The sequence below is a fragment of the Polyodon spathula genome, chromosome 25 (genome assembly GCF_017654505.1).
Source record: "Polyodon spathula isolate WHYD16114869_AA chromosome 25, ASM1765450v1, whole genome shotgun sequence".
NCBI lineage: Eukaryota > Metazoa > Chordata > Actinopteri > Acipenseriformes > Polyodontidae > Polyodon > Polyodon spathula.
Window position 1 is genome coordinate 2726226 of NC_054558.1, and position 26375 is coordinate 2752600.

General features: G+C 47.7%; 2 protein-coding genes across 2 annotated transcripts; both read right to left on the minus strand.

The window, feature by feature from the left end:
* Window positions 1-920: 920 nt before the first annotated feature.
* Window positions 921-19901, minus strand: LOC121300196 (sortilin-like). Its single transcript, XM_041228693.1, has 21 exons — window positions 19503-19901; window positions 12065-12124; window positions 10882-10955; window positions 10546-10648; window positions 10052-10216; window positions 9511-9584; window positions 9189-9238; window positions 8372-8499; window positions 7846-7990; window positions 7474-7629; window positions 7003-7109; window positions 6049-6151; window positions 5611-5782; window positions 5013-5203; window positions 3971-4160; window positions 3436-3552; window positions 2878-2986; window positions 2485-2597; window positions 2073-2199; window positions 1717-1803; window positions 921-926 (listed from the first exon to the last, which is right to left on the minus strand). The coding sequence occupies exons 1-21, from the start codon at window positions 19782-19784 to the stop codon at window positions 921-923; spliced, it is 2559 nt and encodes an 852-aa protein (XP_041084627.1). The 5' UTR covers window positions 19785-19901.
* A 1286-nt stretch (window positions 19902-21187) lies between these two features.
* Window positions 21188-26136, minus strand: LOC121300320 (proteasome subunit alpha type-5). The gene is made up of 9 exons (XM_041228845.1): window positions 25947-26136; window positions 25008-25074; window positions 24568-24694; window positions 24230-24297; window positions 23732-23839; window positions 23332-23390; window positions 22823-22925; window positions 22255-22341; window positions 21188-21547 (listed from the first exon to the last, which is right to left on the minus strand). The coding sequence occupies exons 1-9, from the start codon at window positions 25973-25975 to the stop codon at window positions 21470-21472; spliced, it is 726 nt and encodes a 241-aa protein (XP_041084779.1). The 5' UTR covers window positions 25976-26136; the 3' UTR covers window positions 21188-21469.
* Window positions 26137-26375: the final 239 nt, after the last annotated feature.

Here is a 26375-nt window from a genome sequence, read left to right on the forward strand (position 1 = left end):
GGGGTCCTAAACTCGCCAAGTATTCACTGGGGGCTGTTCAGCTTTGCGCAGGTTTAAGACTCTCAGCAGCTTGTAAAACCTCATCTAGAACTTATCGAGACAGAGCCTTTTAAAAAGCCGCTCCTCTGCCTGCAGCGATGCCTCCTCCATGTTAAGGTTGTACTCGGAGGAACAGCAGACTCTGATGCTGCATTTGTTCTGCAGGTTTGTTGTTGCCGGACACTCTCTGCTTTATTGCTAAGTTCAAAGGTGCTCAATTCTGATCCTCCTCACCAAGGGTCAAAAATAAGAACCGGGCTGCAGAATAGTTTTGAAAACCTGACTTGGGCCAGGAAGCTTTTCCCAAACACACACACAGAGATAGAGACACACAACATTTTACAATCTATTAAAAAAAAAAAACACAAATTAGTGTACCTCCAGAATCGAGTGCTTTACTGGCTGGTTCAAAGTGTCAAAAAGACTCCTTCAAATGTTTGCTCAATCAAAAATTGCGTTAGTAATCATTTCAAACGTTATGATGTTTTAATGGCTTTGAAATTCGTAAAAAGCTTTTTGGTCTAATACCCCTGACTTTCTCTATCAATGAAATGCTTAACTAGAAAAGAAAAATAATACCAAAATCTTTGAGGTTGGTCTTTAGGTTAAAAACGATCTAACAGAAGTAGCCAGCTCTTACTCTTCTGTAGCAAAGCTTACTGGTACCTTGCTATCCGGTCTGTGAAAACTAAGCATTGTGAATATTTACAATTCAGTATTCCTGGTGCAGAGGACAAAACTTAGCTTTACAATTTCAAAACTTTACCTGAAAATTAAAATGACACCTACACTATGCCGAGGAGCCATGGGGCATTCTTTGTCAAAATAAATCCTACCCCAGCTTACTAACCCTTGGACATATAAACCTCTACCAAACAGAGCTAGATCTGTGTTAAAAACAAGCAATCACAGGACTGAGCTGACAGCAGTCTGCGATGACTTTGCACAATGAGCAGCATCATTACAATGCAAGTCCAATATAAGAGTACTGATGCAGTTGACGTTTCTGCAAAACCATCGCCATCAGCCGCGCATTTCAAATTATTAGAACGACAGGATCCACTGAAGATCTGGGTTTGCAACAGTAATGAAATTCTCACCCCCAGTCTGCCCCCGGAGGGAATGTAACCCCCTCTCGTCTTGTTGCACTTGAAACGCACACAAGAACAACAAAAACAAGCAAGTTAGAAAACAAACAAAGACGACACGCAAAAGTACAGTCATCCTAAACAAAGCCAACATTTGCACATCTTCAGCTTGACGGCCTGCGAGCTCTGTGCAAACAGCCAGTAAACAGAGTACTTTCATTCCCAATGCCTCCAGATTGGCAGCACTGCATACAGTCCATAGGGGGCGCTAGCCTGTATTAACACCATTTCCAGTCAGTGTTGCAATATTCTCTCTCACTCCACAGCGCTCAACAGGAATCCATTTATTAAAAAAGAAAGTTTAAAAGGAAAAAGCAGTATATAGTACTCTTTGCTGATTTCAATTCTCTCTCTGCTAACATAAAACATAGTGTTTGCCTATTGGTCTGCAGATTGCAATGTATTTAAATGGTTAGTTTAATTGTTTCTTTAGTGCACAGTAAAGTTTGCAGTAGAGAGGTTTAGTTTTGCTTTGTATTTCCAGCAAACAGGGGGGAGGGGGGCATTCTGCACGACGTGCCGACCTGACCCGACCCGACCCCCCGTCCGTGGGTTGGGGGGGGGGGGGGGGGGGGGGGTGGTGGTCTTCATCTGGAGAGACACTCTCGAGGAGATCCTGTGCAACGTATCAACAAGGTTACAGTTAGTGCAGGAGAACAAATCACTGAGCCAACGATGCATTATAATCTACGCAAGCAAAAATACTGGGTACAGTATATACTGTGATCTAAGGGAAAACTACAGGAAACCAAGTCTGTAGACAAAGCTGCTGGCTAGTAAGGACTCACTGGTTCTTTTAGTTTTGTTAGAATTGCGATTGCGTGCTACTCAATGGAGTGATACACAGAGTGGAGTTCGATGCACACAGTGTAAGCAGCCAGGTACCTCGTCTGAGTCATCATGATAGTCCCGTCTGCTGGAGTGGGTGGAGTTAGTCTCCAGCTCATCCACCCCATCGATCCCATTGGCCTCTGCGTGCTGCTGCAGGACAGAGTACCGGTGTACCAGGAACCTGGGGAGAGACGAGGGACACAAGCTTTGAGTGTGGATTCAATTCTACTGCACCAGGCTGCCGATCTTGGCAGGAGACCCCCAGGGAACGCTCCATTGGCCTTTCCACTCCTGCTGGGGTAACAATCTGAGCTTCTCTTTACAGACACAGACTACACCCCGATCCTGACCTCAGCACCCCCTGAAGTTCAGTCCCAGGGGCCTCTTAAGTGGAGACTGAACTGTGTGCTTAAAAAACACGAGACTGGCCAGCCTTCCAGCAAAGTTTCGATTTCAGTGAACTCGCCTCCCTCCGCAGACGTATTTCTTCACAAGGAGGACCCCAGCTACGAGCGCTATCGCCAGCACCCCGATTACTGCAGCCACAATCGGGGCAGGACTGGTGGAGGGTGTGGTAGCCTGAGAGAGAGAGAGAGAGAGAGAGAGAACATTTAAATTACAAAAAAGGACGCAGTTATAGCTGAACAGCTCTGTTTTTTCCGCCCTGGTTTGCGGTTCACCCCTCGCTGACTGACTGAACACAAGCTGCAGCTCAGGGATGGGCCACCCTGTCACTTTGCTTTAATCCAAGCCCCACTCTCTGCTGTTTAACTGAACCTCCCCCCAGGTGAACAGGTACCTCATGAAGCCTGTTCACCCTGGTGGAGAGAGCTGCAGCCCGGAGCTCAATTCTAATTACCAGCTGCGCCGGCTCCAGCAGGTTGCTCACGCACTTCTTACGCAGATCGATCACCTTCCTCTCCGGGAGGGTCCCGCCTTCACACTTGTCCCCCGGAATCTTACGGTAGCTGCCAATCAAAGCACACACAGAGGATTCAGGGGGTCGCTGGCTGGTCAGCGAGCGTTAACAATGCTCCTTTATGAAGCGGGGGTTCGAGGGTCTTCAGATGCAATTATAAAATCTGCAGAAAGCTGAACCGAGCCCAACAGACAACATCATAAGAAGGCAACTTGTCTAACAGACGTAGTTTTAAAAGGTTCTGAAATCCGTTTTTTCCACCTCTTATTAGCACTAGACATGTTATCACTGCACCCCACCTCTTAAATATAATATCAGGTCTTTTAAATGGAAAGCTGTTTAAGAAAGTGCCTGGACCACTGCTTCCTGGCACCTAATCGTCTCCTGTGCTGTGGTTCAAAGTGTACGGGAATGGTGCGGCGGCAATCCGACCTGGCAGGATGCAGCACTCTGAAATACAGATTTTTAATTCCCCCCCCATCCCCCCCCTCTCATTACCCAGTGGTCTGGAGTAGCTCCTCCTTCCCGTGTAGGCAGAATTCCAGGTCGTGACCTTTAAGATCCGGCTGCTCCATGCATTCTGAGCGGTTTTCCGGACGGAAGTATCCAAAGTCACTGGAAAACACAGCGGAGAAGGGGGAGGAGGGAGGGGTAGAGAGAGAGAGAGAGAGAGAGAGAGAGAGAATGTGGATCCAGCAGCACACTCACAGCCCTGTGAAATTATTTTTTATTTTTCATTTTATTTTTCACATTTCGTTTTATTACAGATAAAACGTTAATAGAACAACAAAAACACTGACAAACAGACCTCTCACAGAAAATCATTTAGTTACTATAATTTCTCATTAGCGGCAGTAATGGTAACTCCCCCTCTCTAAGGAAACACTCCAAACTCACCCTCCAGCTCCTGGACAGGGACAGCTGTATTATTAGAAGGCCATTTCAGCAAGGAGATACACACCGTAACAAGCAAAGGGCCGCCTTGAAAAGCGAGAGGACCACCCTCCGAAGGGCGGCTCAGGGGGGTGCTTACCAGAGGAAGTCGTCCAGGGTGCAGGGGCAGGTGCTGGGCTGCTTGTTGACGAGGTAGTCCCTGCCGTTCCAGCAGACGGAGGCCTTGCGGAGGCGCAGGAACGTCTCCTTGTACCCCAGCATGCAGCCGTCATTGGGGTCGCTCAGGTCATCGGAGTGAGCCAGCCACTGGATGTAGTCCTTCTCATCACCTGCAGGGAGAGACGGAGAGACAGAGAGACACGCGACCGCGTATGAATCCTCACACTACACTACACAAATATGCCAAGAGGCATCGTCGTATTGCCTTAGTGTGACCTTTCCAATCGTTCAGAGCGCTTCTTATTGTTAATTACTCAAACCCTGACCCTTTCCAATCGTTCAGAGCGCTTCTTATTGTTAATTACTCAAACCCTGACCCTTTCCAATCGTTCAGAGCGCTTCTTATTGCTCATTACTCAAACCCTGACCCTTTCCAATCGTTCAGAGCGCTTCTTATTGTTAATTACTCAAACCCTGACCCTTTCCAATCGTTCAGAGCGCTTCTTATTGCTCATTACTCAAACCCTGACCCTTTCCAATCGTTCAGAGCGCTTCTTATTGTTAATTACTCAAACCCTGACCCTTTCCAATCGTTCAGAGCGCTTCTTATTGTTAATTACTCAAACCCTGACCCTTTCCAATCGTTCAGAGCGCTTCTTATTGTTAATTACTCAAACCCTGACCCTTTCCAATCGTTCAGAGCGCTTCTTATTGTTAATTACTCAAACCCTGACCCTTTCCAATCGTTCAGAGCGCTTCTTATTGTTAATTACTCAAACCCTGACCCTTTCCAATCGTTCAGAGCGCTTCTTATTGTTAATTACTCAAACCCTGACCCTTTCCAATCGTTCAGAGCGCTTCTTATTGTTAATTACTCAAACCCTGACCCTTTCCAATCGTTCAGAGCGCTTCTTATTGTTAATTACTCAAACGCTTGTTTTTTTAGTTGACATGTTCTTTGTTAAAATGCTCCGAGCCCCTGTGAATGATGCAGCTTCATGTCTACACGCTGGTGGACTCACAGTCGCGGGTCAGCAGCTCATTGAAGTCGATGGTGATGGAGACCCAGTACTGTGTGATCAGAGTCTCCCGGTACCCCCACACACTGACATTCATGGACCGGGCCCCAGGCTCCGAAGCCAGGCCCGTGAAGTACAGCGGGTCAGCGGTGAAGTTGTACCGGTACCAGCACTGCCCCTCGTCTGTGGAGAACCTGCGGCGACGAAAAACAAGTACAAACGGGTTATTACTTCACCTATTATAGAAGAGTCTCTTAACTCTTCTATAACAGCTGTTATAGAAGAGTAAAAGCACAGCAAAGGGCATGGTAAATAACAGCAAGGTATGGCAAAGCATATTAATAAACATGGCAAGCCAAAGAAAACTATGGTAGTATAACCATGTGCAAAAAACAATCCAGTGTAAAAACACTGTGATAATCTTTTATAAGGGTAGTGAAGGGAACAAGGATGAAGATCAGGGCTCCATCTGATTAGTACAAGCTAGCAACAAGACCAACAGCCAACGCTCAGCCCGTTTCAATCTGCGTTCTGTGCACAATAACCCCTGCGATTCAAGGACGCCCACTGAAACACAAGCACCCAGGTGACCCCGGCTCACTTGATGTGTTTGATGGGCTGGGAGGTGCTGTGCTCCACAGCCACAATGAGCCCCCCGGAGTCCAAAATGGCGTAGTGATGGGGTCCCGCCAGAGCCTTGATCCAGGAGTACCCCCCATCATCGGACACGTACACATCGGGGGTCATCACAGAGATTGCGTCCCCCACGCTGCCTGTGGGAAGCAGAGAGGGGCAATGAAACACACATTCGGGGGGGGGGAGAAATCAGCCCCCACCACTTACTGATAAATCACAAACAGGACTACACTGTATACATGAAAAGCTACAATGTGTTTGGATTCCTCCAGATCGTAGCCCAGATTAAATAATAATACTGCTACAGTCACAAGCAGCCCTATCCACAAAGCTCTAATTCATCTAAAGAATGTCTGTTTTAATGGATTGCCTCCCCCCCCCGTCACATTATCATTCTCTGTACCATGAGCGATGATCAGGCCCACAGCGTTGGGCTCGGACAGGGGCAGCATGGGAACGTTGAGTTTCTGAGAGATGCTGTAGGAGGCGTGGATATGGAGGCTGCACTGCAGAGAGGAAACAGGAAACAATGCACGGTTACCACTGCAACACACCAGCCAGCAGGAGACAGAGAACACCTTCCACTGAACAAGACCGGCCGTGCCAGCCACTTCACCCGAACACACAGCCAACGCTCAATAAATCACTCGGGCTGCTCTGGACACTGCAGGCGAAAGCAGGGATGCTCCGAGATGAATTCATTTAAAAGTCGCTACACACTCAGTCAAATTGCTTTATTGTTGGTTCACTGCGATTTCCTTTCCAAGGACAAATGCAGGTGAATCAGCAGCAGCAGGTGGCGCAGCGAGATCAGTTTCAGTGATCCGAGGCAGCGGGCAGCGCTGTCTGAGTTGTCTTTGTCCACGGCTGCAATCGCCTCTTTGCTGGCTGGCTGACAGAGACGTTCCACAGGTTATGCCTCCGTCTAGCAAAAGGGTTAATTAGAGAGACACCCAGATCCATTGCAAGGGCGACTCAGAGTGCAAACAGCATTGCGTGCCAGTGTGAAGAGAGTGTTCTAACCACATGCAAATACAAGCACACACACACACACTGCAGAGGCAGGCTTTCAAGAGCCTTGCAAATGCACAGGTGTTTGATGTTTTACTGACTAATCGCGTTGCGTTTTGCTTTGCTTTGCTTTGCTTTGTGTGTGTGTGTGTGTATGCGAATTCGAAATGCGAAATAGTTCATTTTAGGTTACAAGTCTGGCTCCTACGAGACGCTCGAGTGAGAGGGGACCAGTCTGCTTGGATCGCCTCTTGACTAGAGGAACTAGAAATGACCCTGAGCGACGGCGGCGTGATTGAAGCCAGAGCCAGCCTCACAGGAGGGCTTGCTCTCCCCACGGACTCACCATCTCCTTGTTCTTGGCTGTGGAGTCGCACTGGCTGTTCTCCGGCTTTCGAATGGGCTTCCACTCTCCTCCTTGGTCAAACGTGATCACCGTCTGCACGGAGCTGTCTGGAACAGAAATGCCAGACACATGGTTACCACGAGGTCCCACTGCGTCTTGAGATGGAGAAGTGGGAGGAGGGACTAGCAACGCAGGATGCGGAACTTTTGGCCAGAAATGTAGGTCTTAAATGTGCAGTTTTGAAAGACCTATCGTGAAGACCTGTTTTTAATTTTAAAAATGCTCTGGTCCTGAAGTTACCGCCGAGGTGGTAGCAAGGTGTGGAAAAGGAGAACTTCCTTTAACCCAGACATCATGACTTTAGATGCTGCACATTGGAGAGCTGTGTAGGGCATGGCAGCGGACGGCAGGTCTGATTCACAGCAGCCTGGCGATACCATCTTAGGACAGAGAGCCACTGGAGAGACTCGCCTTCAGCCAGGACGCTGGTCATGTAGACCCCCCGCAGAGAGGTCACGTTGGTGAAATCCGTGTCCCCACTCGTCATCGTGTAAAGGTGCCTCTCCAGGGACTTGGAGTAAACGATTCCTCGATCGTCTGAGACGAAGATCGTACCAAAACCGGTGTCTGGAATGCAAAAAAAAAAAATGAAACACAGGACAACCCAACCGAGCTTGAATTTACTACTCGCTTCCCTTTAGGAAATTAAAAAGATATAACAGACGTCAATTTGAGAAGCGCTGTGAAACTAAGAGACAGCGTCTCTCAGCAGCAGCAAGCCTCTGAACCCATTGCTAACGCTGCAGCCCACCCTCTGGAACACTGCCACGGCGCCACACGTACCCCCTGGCTCGTCCACATGCATGAACACCATGTCGTCACTGGCTGCCAGGATGGAGTAGAACTGCTCATGACCCACCGGGGGGAGCTGGGCCATGTTCCACGACTCCCCCTGGTCTACCGACACGTGGATCACCCGTGTCGTGCCCTGTGGGATAGAGAGAAAGAGAGAGAGCGAGAGTCAGGGTGAGAGGTGCAGACTTGTGCAACTACACACACAGGCATGGGTGGGATGTCCATCACAACATGCAGGTCCGAGCTGAAGCTCTTTTTAGTACAAGCTGCCTGTGCCGGGGGTAAGCAGTCCCCCAACACAACAGAACCCAGCCCAGGACAGTATCAGAATCGTTAGGATTTTGTTAGGGATCTAAATAACTGAGATCTAAAAGCATGCACACTTGAGTGTTTACACAGCTGTCCAGTAAGTCTCTGTCACTCCTGTATATATTTCATGAGGAACTGGACACCATGGTACAGCGTTGCCTTGAGATTAAATAATGAATTAGCAGGAGGAGACTCTGGCTCTCACCGATCCAGTCATGACGGACGCAAAGATAAATTTGCCGCCCAGACCGAAGGAGTAGATCTTGGTCCCGATCGTCTGGAAGGACTTCCCAAAATCGGACGTCTTCCTGAGCTCCAGCATCCCCCGATCAACTGGGACAACAAATTAAACAAACAGCTGATCAAACACGTCATTTTCAAACAGCAGGGGCATGTCGTAAAAATGCACCCACACTCCACTGTGGTCTCAATGGCGCGGTCACAGTGCAGGTCGCTAAGAGGTCTGTTTGATCTTGATCTCTTTATTTTCAAACCAGATGATTTGTGTTCTATGTAGTAACATTAATACGTGGGTCAGATTACCAGCTGGATAAATACAGAGTGAAACAGCGCCGGCGTTCAGATCATTAAAAACAGACCCAAACGAAGGTCTGGTACGTCCTATAACACGACCCCCTGACCCTCAAAACGTTCCAGTTTCCAAAACTGAAACAACGGCAATGCTGTATAAATCAGATATGAGACTGTCCGAGATCGGAGAACACAGTTTAAATGACACGAAGGCCTTACCGGCCACTAAGCGTGCCTCGCCAGGTCAGGGATCAGCAGCCAGCTGTGTCATGCAAGGACTTGGGCCGTGCCGCAATCACACGGGCACACCTTGAGCTTTCATTATAATCTGCAACTGCTTTTTCATTTGTGCACTATTCCATTCAATTGTAGTTCTACATGTTCACGTGGTCTCCCCCTCCCCCCTTAAACAGATAAAGAAATGAACACAACAGGCTGACACTGTGGGGGGGGGGGCACTGTATTAATACTTAACCCCCCCCCCTACTCACTGCATGATCCGTTGGGGTAGGTGGTGAAGAAGATTGTGTTCTCAGGACCCCTAGAATAACACAGATGAGAGAGAGTCGTCACCTCAGCCATTCTCTTAATAAATACAGCACTGGGTGCAAATGGTAAAAATGAGTTGCACTTGTATAAGCAGCCCTTAAAATATCATTCTGCCGCTGCAGCTCAGCTAAAACACACACGAGGCACGGGACAGACAGGTGAACACACTGTTCGTATTCATTCGACAGGTGGATTTGACATGGCAGATTTAACTCATTTGAGGACGTTGTTTTAAAACAATATCCTGTTGTTTTGACACCTCACCATTTCACAAGGCAGACGGTCTCGTGCATCTTTATCCACGTCTCCCCAAAGTCGAGGGAGAGCCACAGGTCATACTGAAAGAAACACAAAGACGTTCACCTTAAACATGGAGAGACTTGCACGTCTGAAAAAGGATTGAGAGAGAGAAACGCTGTTCTGGATATCAGAGTCTCAACAACAGTTCAGTGTGGGAGCGACTGCCTCCCCAAGCTGATCAACACAGCAGGACAAGTGGAGAGAATTGCAGGAACACGTAGAGCGCAGAGGGACTAGCAAGAGTGAGCCGTGCTCCAAATATCATTCAGCAGGGCGCACAGCAACATTTATATGTGAAATTACACCCACACAAAGGAAGAAAAAGCAACATGCACATGAAATCAAACATTAACAAAAGAAAGACAAATAGACAAGAGGAGAGTGTACGGGAAGAGGAGACGTGAGATATTTGCAACATAAGGACTGCATGGGAAGGGCCACTGAAGCGCTACAGGGAGACATGCAGAGCTGAGACACAGGGACACAGCGTATTGATTCGTCTCACGTTGATGCCGAGGACCAGCAGCTGACTGGCGTTCCTGGGGTTGTAGGTTATCTGCGTCAGGGGGTGGAAGGGCAGATCCATACGGGAAAACCTGTTCCCAAAATCCAGAGACCGAAAAATCCTGCCTCCTGCACTCCCTCCCGACACATCTCCCGTGAGGATCACCTGCAGGGGGGGGGGGGGGGGGACAACAGGGAGTTTAAACAAGGAACCAGGGAGAACAACAAGGAACACGCGTCGGTTGATAATCCAGGGCAATAAAACCAGGGTAACGGCTGGAGTTTTGTCCGTTTTGCTTTCGACAAGCCCCCTGTTAACTCTTGCATCTAAACTGTTACACAGCAGAGATTCAAATCCTCATCACGCCTCTGCAGCTCCCATCCTGATTCCTATTCTAACTCCCCCACTACGGGCTCGCCACAGCGGCGTGGATCTGCCCGAGCAGAGGCAGGTGGCAATCCCGCTATCGTTTCAAATCACAGAGAGAGACAGACCTTGCCGGAGTTCTCCGGGCCGATGGCGATCCCGAACTCTGTGCGGATGAAGGTGTTGTTAATGAGGCCGCTGACATCCGAGAATGATTTCCCATAATTCTCACTGAAACGAGACGACATCTCACAGCACTGCTCCAGACAAGGGACCGCTTTTAAACCAGGTCCGATTCACAAAGCACACACTGTACTGTAAACAACACACACACACAGCACTGAGACTCGAGCCTGCGGAGCTTCGCTTGTGTGCAAGCAACTACACTTTTACATTGCTGGTTTCTCTCAACGCTGTACATGTATTTAAAAAAACAGATTAAATAAATAAATAGAGATCGGTACCTTCTGTAGAGTTTGGACTGGCCAAATTTCACCAGCAGTAACGGCACCTGGAACGTAGTCAATGCCAGGACTACCTGCAAGCAAGTAAAACATCAAGCAAAGGCATATTGCCAACATGCTTATTCCAGACACAAGTGATGAGAAGCAGCAGACAGGACCCTGAATAGGCAAACCCCTTGCCCTCCACCTGCAGCAAACGCAGCGTTTGGCGACAGACAACCGTGCTGCTCATGTTTAAAATCAAATCGGATTCCCACGAGAACCAAGACCGGTAATATAAGGGAGATGAGCTTGGGTTTAACCGTCACGATCAACACAATGACTCATTACAAACTGACCCTGCGGTTTGCAAATACTGATCGTGCAGCAGCTCCCTGCATCCACCCGGCAGTTTCACAAAAAATATTCTGCGGGCGGAGAACGGAAGAAAAAAAAAAAAAAAAAAAACACAACACTTCAAAATTAGATTTCTTACACTGCCACTAACTAAATGAAACTGTAATATTTCAAATTAATATTAGCTAGAGGCAAGCTCATTAACTCTACAGTACGATTCATCTTACTGTCAGGTGCAAGACAGGGTAATGAGGCTTGAAAGCTCAGAACTGCAGCAACCTTTCTAGGCTTCACTGCAGTCTGTTCTGAGTTAAGCCCAGAGCGAAGCATGCGATGGGATTCTACGTGATTTCATCTTTTTCTTTTTACAGTTAAAAGCCTATAACATTACCAGTGTGCATGAAGTAAAGACATTCTACTCCCCCCCCGCAACACAGTCAGTAGCTTCTGCAGTTTTGCATAAAAAAAAAAAAAAAAAAAATCTACATAGATAATATACATCCATCACCAAAGGAAAAAAAAGTGAAATCAAGCCTTCTTACGAGATAAAACACCACTGTGATGCTTTAAAACAAACAGTCTGTATATCATTGTACCAATAGGAATAAGAGTGATGTCATGCAAATGTTCTAATACCCCCCACCTGGCACCCCTGCCTACAGGCTGCAAGCTGGCTCGGGGGAGCACAGGGTAATGGCCGATCCACCGAGCTGGCATTGGAACCCAGGATGCCATCACAGAGCTGAGCTCCACCCCCAGCCCTGCCCTCACAAGCCCTGCTGGTGCTGTCAGCGTGGATCCAGCTGGACTGCACTTCACGTGAATGAATGCGAGCAGAAATACTTACTCCGGTCCCATCGCCCACCCAGGCCAGCGACACCGAGCCACTCAGATCGAAGAAGGGAAACTGCAAGGAAGAGAGAAAACAGGGGATTTAAATTCAGAGCAGTAGCAAACCGACTACACGTTGCACTGAGCGAATCATTCTGGGTTAATGAGGCCCCAGTGAGCCAGTAACAGCCCCATCAAAGCAAGCTAACAGGATAATGACAAGTTCACTGCTGCTGCTTCAGTAAACATGTACAACACCCTGTTTTAGCGACTGAAGAGAGATGCACTGAACAGCAGCTGGCAAGCAGTGAAAGTGACCACTTGCAGACTGGCGCTCCAGCTAGCTTGAGCACCGCTAACCCTGCTGGGAGGGGGTCAACAACACACAACTGCAGCTCTATTCACAGTGTTTGACTTGCTAGCACGCGATCATTTGTTCAACAGTTCAGTACTTACTCTCATTACATTAGTGCTGATTTTATCTGTCGCAGTGGATCACATTTCGTGTTTTTTTTTTTTTTTTTTTTAAAAACACACAGTGCCTGAACATGTTTTCATGTTTTTTTTCCCCCCTTAGCTTCTGCCCAATATCCCCTTGAAAGAAGGAAAGATTATTTCAGATTTTAATTAGAGCCCCAGGACCCCCCCAACACACACACACACAGTCTGAAGCTGTAGCCCAGTGAGATGCCGTATTCTAATTACAGTGCTGTATTTACTGGGGAGACAGCTGTGCTCTGAACAGCACTCTGACAAGACAGCTTCACAGCGGGAGCAGCAGCCTGCCTCTCCCTGCCTGACAGCAGAGACACCCGCCCAGCCAAACAGCACGACGTGACCCGCATTCCAGTGGCGGATCCCAGCAGAGAGAGACACACAAACACACAGCCTGTGAAGAAGCTTCTCAATCTCAACACAGCAGCCGAGCTTGAACTGCTCTCTAAACCAGGCTCCTAACACGGTTTCCCTACTAGGATCTCACCAACTCAAAACGCAAGCCCAGACCATTCCAGATCCCAGTAAAATGTCTGTTGCCCTCCCCGATAGATTCTTCCAGTGTCACTCTGACGGCGGCACGGGCTGAGAAAAGTTTGTTTGACTTTATGGCTGTCCATCATATCAGAAAGTAATTAAGAAACGTCCGTTAATGACTCAAGCACATTGTGCTCTCTCAGCCTGGGCCAGGTGTGCCACTCTGTCTGGTAACCTAGGCAGGGCATGAGATTTCATTAAACAGGCCATCCCTGGACCAAAGGGAAAGCTTTCGAAACGCAACAGAGTAAAAATCACTGCTATTCACCACCTGGTGCGTAAGGTATACGATGCGGAACCATCGCTCTCAGCAGTTACTGGAATAGCTGCCAGGGCAGCTGTGTGCAGAGGAAAGCTTCCCGATTGAGGCAGAGGGTCTTCGAATCGACCAGAAAGCCCCGACTGGAACCGAGGCGCCCCTGGAGAACAAGAAGAGACTGTGCTGTCAACTTGCTGAGCGCGCTGCTACAGTCGTGTAGTGATACAAACACAAATACAGCAATTTCCAACCGGGTCAAAAAACCCGGGACAATCCCAGTTGTTTTCCACGGATGTCTGGGGTTTCATAAGCACATGATGAGTTTGGGATCGTCTCACTCATGCACGACAATACCAGCAGAGCAACTTGCAGGACGGGGGAAATCAAACCTTACACTCCAGTTAGAGAGCACAATGGTATGGGTACGACAGAGTCCTGTGGAAGCTCTTCGCTTTGTGTCACCTCTAAACCCCAGGGAGTTTACAGCACCCCTGCAGCCTCACAGGAGCTGCTCTGTGAAGCACCTCTGACCTCCAAGCACGTCTGAACCGAGGGGGAAGGGAACGCATGGAGAAGGACGGACTGGTGAAAAGGCGTCGTGGAAACATGTCATGCTGATTAGGATCAAGCCCTGACAGCAGAACTCTGCGGGTTATTTTATCAGATTTTGTTTTTTGTAAACAGAATAGAAGTCGTTGGAACGCCTGAAGCAGCAGATCCCGGGAAAGATCTTCACCGCGGGCTGCACAGCTCGGGAGCGAAAGTCAACAACGGAAAGATACAAACAAATTTAAAAAAAAGAATCACCTTCAAGTTCTTGCAGCAGCAGGACTTGGATATTTCAGGACAGCAAAAACAAACAAAAAAAAAAAAGCTGGCTCTTATTATGAGGCACGATCCAACACATGTGCACAAAGCCTGCTTTATGCAAGACAGCCAACAAAAAGAACGAGGCACAGTATGTGAAAGGTGAAAACGCTTGAGAACAAAACAGCACATGCGTTGTAGGACGGACGCAAGACTCCGATTGCAAAGCAGTCTGTGCCTTGCCAGGATTTAGGAAATCCACAACGTGTTGCTAATACTGCAGCAGAACACATATCTCCTCCAGAACTCAAAGTGTGTTACAGAGGGGAGGCAACTCCATCTGAGCATTCCCAGCTGGGGTTAAAAACAATAAAAAGGGAGGAATTCAACATGCTTTGGCTCAAGATAAAAAGTTCCATGAGACGCATTGCACCAACACACAGGCTGGCAAGTCTGAACGCCAAGTAAAAGAAAGGTCAGGCCGTGAAAGGAACGAAAGCTTGGTCGGGCTCTTTCACACCCCTCTCGTCCTGCAGGCACCTGGCGTGCGGCACTGCCCGCTTCACCTGCGAGAGAGAAGGATTTGCAATTGAAATGAAGCAGGTTTGCCGTGGCTGAGCTGCCCTTGTTAATTAGGATTGCTGTGCTGGGTAATGCCGAGGTATAAAACCTTGTCAGCTTGTAGGTGCAGGACGCTTTGCAGATTAATCGGGTCTCAGGCTGACAACCTTGTCAGAAATACTTTTTTTTTTTTTTTCTCTTAAATTCAAATCCAATGACAGAATCACAGAGAGAACTCCACCATTCCAAATTGCGCAACAGTGCGAAGCAGCGCTTGATCTCAGGAAAGTCATCTCTCTGAATTAAGCTTGTGCAATATACCTTTTCCATTTTCTTTTCCATACATTTTTACTGCTTACACAGAAACAGCAGAACTGAAAACAATACTGTAATTACAACAGCAGACAGCCCCAATACAAAGAGGGGCATGTCCTTTTGGTTTCATTGAATAACGTGGAATTGCAGGATAGAACAGTAGGTTAAAAACATTAGCTCTTTCTGCATGCAGTGCTACATAATTTCAACACCCTCTGCATTGCTGGACCAAACGAACTGACCTGAACTGCAAACTCAGAAGAACACAGAATTAAGCACAACCAATTAAATCAACAGTAAAAACGAAACTGCAAAAACCATGCAGTGAAAGCCCACAGCGCCACCCAAGCGAAACAGACTGGAAATCGACAAGCGCCGCCCCCCTCTTTCAAGTACTAGAAGCAGTAGGTGTGTCAGCTAACCCCTACAAGCATTGCAATGCCACATCAATCATCGACCGACACCCACGTGATAGGGCAGAGGACAAAGCCAACTTTCTGGAGAAGACAAACACAGCATGATAACCAACACACACTCCAACAGACCGCCGTCACCCTCCTGGCACCGGCATTGCACACCCGCAGCCGTTCTGATCAAAGCGTCACGTTCCAGCCAAGCTGCAAACATCACGCGCCTCTCCCTCGAAAAGGAGGGTGCCTCGGATTGAAACGCACAAGACAACGAGCATGTAGCGACGCATTTCTAAACAGAGCACCAAAACACTTTCTCCACCTGCTCCGAGCTACTGCTAAAACACGAGATGAACAACAATAGCTTGCAGGCTACAAGCTCTGGTTGAGTTTGATAGTTAGTTAGCAAGGGGATTAACTGGGGTAATAGTGGGGTAAATGACCCACCCTCAGTCATCTGCATTCATCTGTCTCAAAACAGGTTGAACGATCAGGGACCTAAAGGCCAGTCTGAAAGTACAGCACAGACTCCTATTGCATAGCAGTTTCACCCACTCCAGGTTTTAAAACAAACTTGATTCGCCACAGTGTCTAGGCAACAAGCTTGGGTGCATCTTGCAGTAAAACCAGCGAACGGCTCACACTGCTATGCAATGGGGGTCTTATTGCCATCCCTGCAAATCCAAGTGGCAAAATGAACAACAAACTGTGCCTACTTTACAGAGCGCCTTTGACCTCTGAAATGATGTTCCTCAGAGGCTGGGTCCCAGGTCTGCACCATGCGTTACAGACAGGAGGACAGATGAGCGCTGGAAGTGTTTGCAGAGCAGCCCTCCTCATGCATCCGCTCCGAGACAATGCCTAAGAAATGTGTTCAGTTATCTCCTGCTATGCGCTGACTGACACAATCAATGCTGCAGTGCTCGCTTGAGAGAGCGCCTCACTAAGCCGTCCCCCTGGCTCAAAGCACGATTCCTCCCTTTCGCTTTAAAAATAACAGACATTTCAGCTACATTTATTTAACAGACTTTGACTGGCAATGCAGGCCACTGTGCAACTTTTCAGACACACAGGCAATTTCCAGGAGACCTCACTGCATGTCATGGGTCATGGTTTTTTTTGTTCCTCAGTGGTGGACAGCACATGAACTGTTACCATGGCTAGAAATGGTCCGGTCTGCTGGGGGAATAACATCCAGCTGCAAAATGCAAGGCTGGAGCTCCTAAGATCCGATCTTCAACAGCTCAGCCAATCCAGCATCAGTACACTGAAGAGAGGGCCACGCACACAGTAAACATCCAGGGGAGAAGCACTGCGCTGTATCTGTACTCTATCTTTACAGCTCAGACAGGACCATGAGTGGGTTTGAAGCCGTGATCACCGACTGTGAGCGAGCAGGACTGCTACTGAAAGACCACCCCGCTGCTTCAAAGCACTTTCCTCATGAACGAGATGATGACATCACCCCAGAGGCATCCCGAGCGAATGCATTGCAATGCAGCGGTAACTCAAGGTTTCAAAAGCGCTGCTTGTGCAGGCTGAGAACCGGTCGCACCAGATCTCAATCGGGGAGAGCTGAGAAAGGCAGAGTCGTGGCTAATGAGAAGTCTCGGGGTACGGGGGGAGACCCAGAGATCACTGCACACTCTGATCACTCAGTGAGAAGAAAAAAAAAGAAACTGTTAGCTCCTGTCTACTGTTTTTAACTTCTCTTAAGAGCAGTAAGGCCGTGTGTGTCTTTTGACAAGCGATGGTTCACACTTCCAGGGAAACTAAAAGAACGTGCAGTGAATGAAAAGGCTGCAGGTTCCCCTAATGCCTGTAGACTGGCTGGGTGAGAGCAAGGGGCTGCACTCTACAGGGTTTCAGAAGGCAGGTAACTTCAAACCAGCACAGAACGGAACTGTAAACGACTGGAGGGTCATGAAAACAAATACGACCTACAGCTGTATAATAAAGCATGAATGAAGACACACGTATACAGTTATTGCAAAGTGTGTGTGCGTGTGTGTGTGTGTGTGTGGTGCTGCTATTTCAGGGAGTTTTGTTTACTGAGGGCGCTACGCCCCAGTAACCCTGATGACAGTGTTTGAAGAGCAGGCTCTTGACTTCAACCTCTCTACAACAGCAGCCTGAGCTCCTGGATCCACACCACTGACTCAAGCCAGTGTGAATACAAAAACCAGTGTAGTAAGTCAGTAACCCCGTGGTGCACCAGAAACACCAGCGCTGCCAAGACTAAGAGAAAGTGGCTTTGAAAATAAACCCCAGTACAAAACAGCCTGTCCACGCTGTCCAAACGTGTGTGCGTACTCTGTAAACAAAACCCATTGCGAGAGGCGTGCGTTCTGGTTTCGTACAGAAAGACAACAACAAAAAGTTATTTTCAGAAAGGAATCTTGGCTCTCCCACCTCCTCCACCTCATTGTAAATTCTTTAGTTCAAAAGGGATCCTGGATGTGAAAGAGCTTCTGTGCTGCCGAGGTCAGATCTACCAACTAATAAAACAGACACTGAGACACAAACAGCAAAGCTGCTGTCGATTATATATTTTTTAAATGCCAAGTGCTGGAAAGGTCGGCCCATTTTGAAATCCCCACACCACAGAATCATTCACCGGAGACCAAAGAAAACAGGGAAACACAGCAAAGAAAATACACCTTCGATAGAGACCTTCGGAGTGGAGGAATCGACAGAAACGCTGAGCAGCGGGGCTGAAGGGAATGACTTCAGGGCATAACTGCATCGCAGGGGTTCTGGAGTCATAGACCACTCCCACCTAGCTCTCTTAGTTTAGGGTCACCAGATCCCATTGATGCAATTATAACCTTGTAATTCAGGGCAGCCCATCTATCCTTCTATATATTAATACTATTAATAATAATAGTGAACTTGGAGGGTAGTCCTTTGCTAGCTTGCCTATGAGAAATGGAATGGTTTTGCATGTCTTAATTCCACGCCTCCAGCACATGCTTCCCTCGTTATCGGTTTTCATTTCAAAGACAGAGCATTCCGAGTGTGGGATACCTCTATTAACCAGAGCGTCCCTGTGCATCAGAGTGCAGGCGTGGAAGCGAGACTCCCGTTTCATCGCAGTCTCTCCATTGCTTTGGTGAAGGTGGGACTGAGGTGGCAATGCAACTCTGTTGGAAACCACTACCAGAGTGTCCTGTGCTGTCAATCAATCACAGTCAAACGAGCCTCCTCCAAGGCAGAGGGCAGGAAGCAGGTGCTGCATTATACTTCGGGGTTACACTGCTGTATTGGCTTGTACAACTCGAGCAATACGAGGCATGTACGAGTCAAACACTGCACTGTGAACCAGTGAAACAATACGGTCCAGCGGCACGTCGGGTCCCACTGCAAAACAAAATCTGATCAGCTAATTTCCGTGCTGGATATAACGGAGATCTCTCTCTGCACTGCACGCAGCTTCGACCCCAGGCCGATTCAAACGCGTATTTTATTTACTTTATGCACAGGGCATGTGAATGTTTACAGACGACAGTGATGAGCACACATCAGTAAAATGCGGTAGCAGAAAACCACCCTCGTCATGTCTGTCGTGCACAAAGCGTCCATTTCCCTTAGATAAGGATTGTTAGTTTGGCTGGATAATCCGCAAAACACTACCACCGTCGCTGTGGTCTCGTTGTCAGCATGTTAAACGCACGCGTCACTTGTTTTTTTTGTCTGATGAATAAACAATGCAATTAAAACAACAAATGTCTGAGCGAATCCAGTTGGGCTGGATTCATAAAACGAGTTCTGCAGCTGGAAGACTAAATATAATTTCGTCTTGCAAAATAAGAAATGAAGCTAGCGCACGCCCTAATGCACTGCTCACCTGACGCCTGCCAAGCTTGCAAATCAAGCGCGTTTCCATTGCAAACCCGAGTCCCGTATATCTCTTCAGAGACATGTCGCCGGGTATCAATGAACTGCAGCCGATATACACCTCAAGCAGCGGTCTGCGGTCAAACACATCCCTTGCAGGTTAGTCGACGACACAGACGGGGGGTGGTTGTGCTACCAAGTAAAGATCACCGTGTCCGCGAATGCGTGCTTACCGGGTGCGTGTTGTTAGCGAGCCTGGCTGCAAACCCTCTCCAGTCGTTACAGGCATCTCCGAGCTCCGTGCTGCGTTTGTCAGCTTCACTGTCGCGGTGCAGGGCGAAAGCGGGGGGGTCCGGCGCCGAGCCCTCGTTAACAGCACTGCCAAAAACACCCCGGACTGTCCGAGTCTTCACAAACCAGGAGCCGGCGGGGTTCGCTCCGCCGCCGACCCCCAGCCCGCACGAAAGAGTCACAACGCTAGCTAGCAGCGCCGCGCAGCTTAACACCAGGGTCATGCTGTTGCTAGGCGACTTGAGATATGTTATGTTTAAATGTGCATTACTGAGAACTCGTCTAGCAGCTGCACACGACCATGCAACTCTCGACACCACACGAAATAAGCAAGCGCACTGGAGCACTGGCGAAGCAAGCTGGGGCTGGCGATACCGCCTACTCCACTCACACGGCAAGCTGACTGGCTGCCTCTCAGCGCCTTCCCTTTCTGATAAGCTCTTCTCGACGTCAGTCAAGAACGCAACCAAACAAAACCAAGCTATCTGTACTGTTGTTTTGTTTTGTTTTGTTTTGTTTTTTCATTGGCTGAATCCTCCCAAGCTTACCTCGTTACGGAATTCTGATTGGCTAGAAAAGCCTGGAACGCTCTTTTTTCATTGGGCAGGAATGGACAGCCGCACCGCACTGCCTTTTTCGTGTTGACCGAAGGAGAACTGCTTGTGTTATATATTCACATTCAGCATTATTAGAAAATGCGTGTTTAAGTTTAAAACACATTTTAACAGCACAGACCATGTTTGTCACATCTTAAGCACTCTCAAAGTGTTTTGTTTATAATTCTATCACCGATTGTCTTCTTTCAAGCAAACTTAAGGTAAAGAAAGGAAGAAATGCTTGGAGAAAACACGCCTTAGTTTCTTATACTTTTAACTCAGTATAGAAAACAAGCCAGGTTTTTGTATTAGTTTTAACAAAAGAAAAGCATCTCCAGCGATTACACCGCCAGTCTTCACAAGCGCATTTTAAAAAGCTTAGTTCGCTCTCCTTTCGGGATCTGTTGTTACCCTGCGATCCTGCAGGGGTCACACGACTGGCACCGGCAGGAACAGGAGCCTTGCACCACACGTTAAACAGACGGGTTCTCTGGCTGGGGGCGCACCCTTCTGTCTGGAGCGGACTGCTCTTGAAACGCTTGCCACGGCAAGCTTACACGGTGCTGTGTGCGCCCCTGCTGTCCAGATTCGAGCAAGAATGACCAGGGGAGTCCGTGTAATGGACGGGTTTTGCACAGCGCCCGTCGTAGTTTAGATCAATCGTACAGTCCCCATAGAGCGGCAGCGTGGAAGGGAGAATGACAGGGACAGGGTGTGCTGAATACCATTAATCCCAGACTGCCAGGGCATCACTGCCCGAGTTATAAAGCAACACCCGAGGTGTACTGTAAATACAATGTTTCATTAGAATGACCATTACTTACAAGTGTAAAGGGTGAACACAATCATTATACCAAGAATCATCTGTCCAAAAACAAAGACCAATGCACTGTTTAGATTATATCTATTTAGAAATGATATACATTTCTCTATGCTCATTGATATACACAGTGTATCTCCCAGTACTGTGAGCTGTTATTACTTAGGTAGTACAAAAGTGAGTTGAGGACAAACACAAGCACACAGTTAAATTGAATAGAACAGTTTATTGATGCATCAAGTCATAACAAAAATGATCCCCCCCCCTCCTTTTCTTAATCCCCCAACACTGTTAAAGTCCCGTGCACAGATTTGTAAAAATCTCAACGAAAACTCGTTACAAACTGGGGAGTTGGTGTTCACTTGGGTCACGAAACCCCACAAGTACAAGCTGCTGAGAGAGCTACAAGGAATCAGGACTCCAGGGAGGTTCGGTTCTGGTGAGCTGCGCGGGGGGACAAGAGCTGTCAGAGACGCCCGCAGCGCGAGTCGCATTAGATATCTTTGATGACTTCTTCCAGCTCTTCCTTTGTGAACATGTGAAATGTCTTGCCAGGTTCTATTGTTGCCAGCTGAATGAAAGAAAGAAAATGAATCAAGACGGATGACTCGCCTGCCGAAAGGCAGAAGAGGCCCCTAAACTAGCAGGGGTTACATAACCCGAGTTGTAACGTTCATCAAGTGACACCAATCCTCAGGACGGTTTCAGGCACCCACGTCCCCAACCTGAAGCGCCACAGATTTCAAAAGATTTAAACATGGGATGGGCACGACTCATATAGTATAGCAGGGTAATCCATTCCAGGTTTTAATACACGCTTGATTAACCACAGTGCATGGGTAACAAGCTCAGGCGAGTCTTACACTCCTAGTAAAACCAGGAATGGAGCGAATTGCTATGCAATGGGAGTCTCATTTCCATCCCTGAGGGCCACGTTTCCAAAGCGTTTGCTCCAGTCTTTAATTAGAACTCCTATTTCTTGAAGGTGAAAACGCCTGTTCATTTTTACAAGACCAGAAGCAAAGCAACTCAAGCATTGCATACTGCAAGTCCTCTTCAGCACTGTCAAGGTGTTCCTTTTCTCATTTTGTGACATTAACTCGATTTGTTAATATTACAAAAATAAAACCAGGAGTTGATTAAACAGAGGAAACGCTTTGTAGATCTAGTTCCTTGTCAGAAAGGAGATGTTAAGAACATTCTGCAGCACTAGAGCGCCTTCCCCCTGCCCCAGCACACAGGGACTGGACTAACGCCACCCTGGCAAAGCTTCCTCACCTCAATGTTAATCGCATTCAGTTTTTCCTCCATGACCTGCTTGAGGATGGTGAGTGAAGACTTGATGGCATCCTTCAACGTCATGGACTAAACAAGAAAGAACAACATGAAACCGTGCGAGACAGCAGTAAACCTGCAGCCCACAGTCTGATAATCTAACAAAAAGCGATCTGCAGTTACACACAACGCAACCAATGAACAGCAAGTCACACGCCAGCTGGAACGGGCAACGTGTGACGTTCACATCCTGCTTAGCCTGAATGACTCAATGACAGCTGAACACTGAACTGTGTCACTTCTCTCAGCATGCTGGAGTTCGGTTTCTTTCCCCTCTCCAGATAGATTACACCTCTGATTTCAGCAGGCTCTTCACTGACCTAGAACCCTACTCAATAAAATCCCAGGACTGTGTTCATGTGTTCTTTTATTTACGACGCAGTCTTTTTGAAAAACATTCTCCCGTGTTAAACGCTGCTTTGCAAACAGAGAATCGTCTAACAGTTTCCTTGACTGCAGACTCGATCGAATTGCTCCGCTGAATTGGAGCACGCCAGAGAGACACACGCACCTTGTGATACACCTCTTGCAAGGAGCTCTGCGCCCCCTCGGATGCAGAGCCGATGGCCCTGGCATCACACTGAATGAAGGTCCCTGATGGGTCCATGTGATAGCTGCAGAGACAGGGCAATGCACAATATGAAGCAGGGAATGAGCACGCTGAAAAGTCACCGCAATACAGCACTGCTGCTGTTCAAAAGGTCACTGGGACTTGAATCTATTGAAAGCAAGGGCATCCCAAAGCAATCCCAATGGAACTTCACCATTCTTGAACACCCCTGGAAGCAGGAGCAGGGATAGGCTGCCAGCAAGAACCTTTTTAAAAGCATGTATAATATCAAATACACTGAGCCAACACGTTTGACAAGCAGGCTGCGTTTCAGATTGCGAGAGCGACATACTGAACGTCACTTTCCCCCGCAGCTACAGAATTACATGATTAACTCTGCTGACTTTTAACAGCTGAGTTTTAACAGTTTCTAGCAGTTCCTATTGAAGAGGCAGGCAAAGTGCACTCACAGCTGGGGCCCACTCTCATCAACACCTCCAAACAGCAGCGCCACACCAAAGGGACGACTCTGCAACAGAAACGGTTTCCACGCGTTAAATAAGGCAATGCAGAACACATGCGCAGACTCAGCACGGCGTTCACTAGACAGGCTTCAAATGACATTTTATTAGCAGTTATACACACACAGAGACCGAAGGGGAGAACTAGCACGAAGAATCAAAACCCCGAAATACCAAGAAAGCGTCATTTGAATCTACTTTACAGTTCTGTGTTACACACAGAATAAACCACTCAATTGCCCTTTTCATGAGATGAAACCCTATTTTAGAGCTACAGCCTATGAGGGATCAGGAACGCTCGAGCGTGGGATGCTGTTCTGCTCTGCCCGTCTGATTATAACATATTCACCATTGCACCAGGATCAGCATCTTCCTCCCCAAACTGCAGCGCCAGGTTAGAGACAGCTTGTGTCACGCTCTCCACGGTCATGGTTTCGTTGTAGGTGAACCAGTGGTTCTGTCGGGGAAAAGATAAACATGCATCTGAAAGAAGTGCAACAAGAACAAAGTGCAGAGCAAAAAACTTTACTAAATCATCAGACCAGAACCGAGAACCTGAAAGAGAACTGAACAAGCAAGCCAACATAACTGAAACGCCGCGGGGGCCCGACTCACACAGAGTGTTTCGTTCAGCCCATTCTGAGAACCACATTCACGAAAACCTCTCTCGACTGTTTTTAAGAGCGGGCGCGAAGCGGATTCTCAACCCACGCGATACATCACGTTTCTGAAGTAAAATAAAAGAAGGGCGCAAGGCTTGCGCCCGGACCCGGCGTTTGTAAAGACAGCCTTGTCGGATTCACATGCTCTTAAACCAAATACAAACCAAAACACATCCGTCCTTTACCTGCGTTTCAACTCGCGCTTTGTCGATCAGCGTTTTGGCATCAGCGATCAAGCCACTCATAGCGCAGCCTGGAGCAAGAGAGAGAGAGAGAAACATTAAGAGAAGAACTCGAACACAAAGTGATTCCCTGATGCAAGCCATTCTGTGTTCAAGCCTCCAGGGTGTGAACACTATACCATCCCTCGTGCTCCGCCTTCACCCACACTCAATGCTGCTGATATCAGAAGCTGCGCTGGGTAAGGTGGGGTGAGCGCGGGCAGTGCGCTTAGTTTTGTGGCAGAGTGAATCAACAAACAAAAAACAGCCAACGGACAAGACCTCAGAGACTCCAAGCCTACCTATGTGCGAGTCAATCTCGACGATTTTCTCAATGCTGTTTGGTTCCATGAGAGGAGAAGTGATTCGTTTCTCAACAGCTAAACAGACTCCTTCTGAAGTCTGGATCCCGATCGCTGTAGAGCCCAACTACAAAAGAAGCGAGAACGACACATGACTTCATATGCTTTAGGATTTTAAACTGTGGTTTAAAGTTAACTGCACTCCACATATTCTCTTAACCAGAGACAGGCAGTAAAAGGCGAGTCCAGTCAGTTTATAATACTGTAGGTCTGATGAGCTGAGGGGTCTCAAGGGTTGAGAAGGCGTTTCTTACTCTGATTACTATATCAATACATCAGCAAAGCTATAGAAACTGCTGAAACAAACACGATATATAAAAACAGTTCAGAGGGAAGGTTAGTTAGGATTCTTTAAAGACACGGGTGCGTTTTGGGGTTACCTTTATGGCCTCGATGGCATATTCCACCTGGAAGAGTCTGCCCTCTGGAGAGAATGTGTTCACACCTCTGAAACAGACCAGAAGACAGTCAGGTCCTGTTAGGGTTACCACATTTCAATCCATACCCTGAAGCTGTGAAAGCAACCACGCAATCGTCATTCACAAATGAATCCGGTGTATTTACTGCGGATCACAGCAACTCCTCGTTCTCTTTCTACTAATCAAAAAGACAAGGATTCGCAAAATCAGACCGGCTATTGCCATTGAAAAAACACGCGAGGTACGCATGACCAGCTTCAGGGAATAAAGAAACAATCCACTAGACTTTATTTCATTTCTGAATGGCGCGAACATATCTTAATAAAATTACGTTTCTGTTAGCCGATCACAATGATTTGTACTTAAAATAAATTCATAATACGATTTAACAATGGTACTGTTTTGAACAGGGGCAAAAAAATAAAAGGTTGAAAATTGGGAGATCTATTACCCCTCGAGTCTCGGTCCACATCTGACCAGGTCGTGCTACTTTCGGTACTGTTGGGTTTATCTGAATCAAAGAGGCAGACAGTGTGTTTGACTAACTGAAAACACACGCCAGCAAAGGGAAAGCGCGCAACACTACCAAATACGAGACTGCAATCCAAAAACAAACATAAATCACAAAGCTGAAAGCGAAACCAAACCCAACCGGCACCGCGCACTGCGAGGCGCTCCTTCAATCATTATTACCTTTTTTTTTTGCGATAGCTTAACACCAATTAATTTACAAAATCGACTGGTTTTTGTTTTGTTTGTTTGTTTGTCTTAAATAAACAATGCGTATACAACATCAGCGGCAGATTTACTATGCTGTGCTCAATGTATCACAGAAGGCCCGATCGTGTGCTCTTGGACATGACAAAGCAAAAACAGCAAGGAGAATAGAAACGCACTCACCTGTCATATTCCGACCTGGTGAGGAACATTTTACCAACGTTTCACCTGTTTACAAAACAAACAGCTGCGGATTCAGAAAGGCGAGGATTATCACAATGTAAAGGACTCGCCTGTAATACACAGAGCTAGTAACAGCAAACTCAGACCTGCCCCGGAGAACCAGCCCGGCATGCACAGCACATTGGAGACACCGGGGCGAGGCTTAGCTCCTACACTCGCACCACACTGGCTGCCTTGCAGCTCAGTCAAACCCGGCCAAGCTCGACTGACCTGCACCATCCACACACTATGCAAATAAACCCCCTGCTATACAAACTGACATTAATGCACAACAGAGGCGAGATAATGCGCGAATCCGAGCGCCATGCATCCCGGCTCGGTGTCCCTTCACACGCACCTCCGATACGAGTGAGCGGGCACACGGTTTAA

Bases quoted from the DNA above. Each gene is read 5' to 3' on its own strand.
- LOC121300196 (XM_041228693.1), bottom strand. From the start codon at position 19,784: ATGACCCTGGTGTTAAGCTGCGCGGCGCTGCTAGCTAGCGTTGTGACT. The intron at 6,152-7,002 runs GTGAGTCCGTGG...TCCTCTCTGCAG, and splicing joins CAGCCAAGAACAAGGAGATG to TGCAGCCTCCATATCCACGC. The intron at 5,204-5,610 runs GTGAGCCGGGGT...TCGTCGCCGCAG, and splicing joins CAGCCCATCAAACACATCAA to GTTCTCCACAGACGAGGGGC.
- LOC121300320 (XM_041228845.1), bottom strand. From the start codon at position 25,975: ATGTTCCTCACCAGGTCGGAATATGACAG. The intron at 25,075-25,946 runs GTGAGTGCGTTT...GGTCTGTTTCAG, and splicing joins ACCAGGTCGGAATATGACAG to AGGTGTGAACACATTCTCTC. The intron at 23,840-24,229 runs GTAAAGGACGGA...TTTCCCCGACAG, and splicing joins AAGCGCGAGTTGAAACGCAG to AACCACTGGTTCACCTACAA.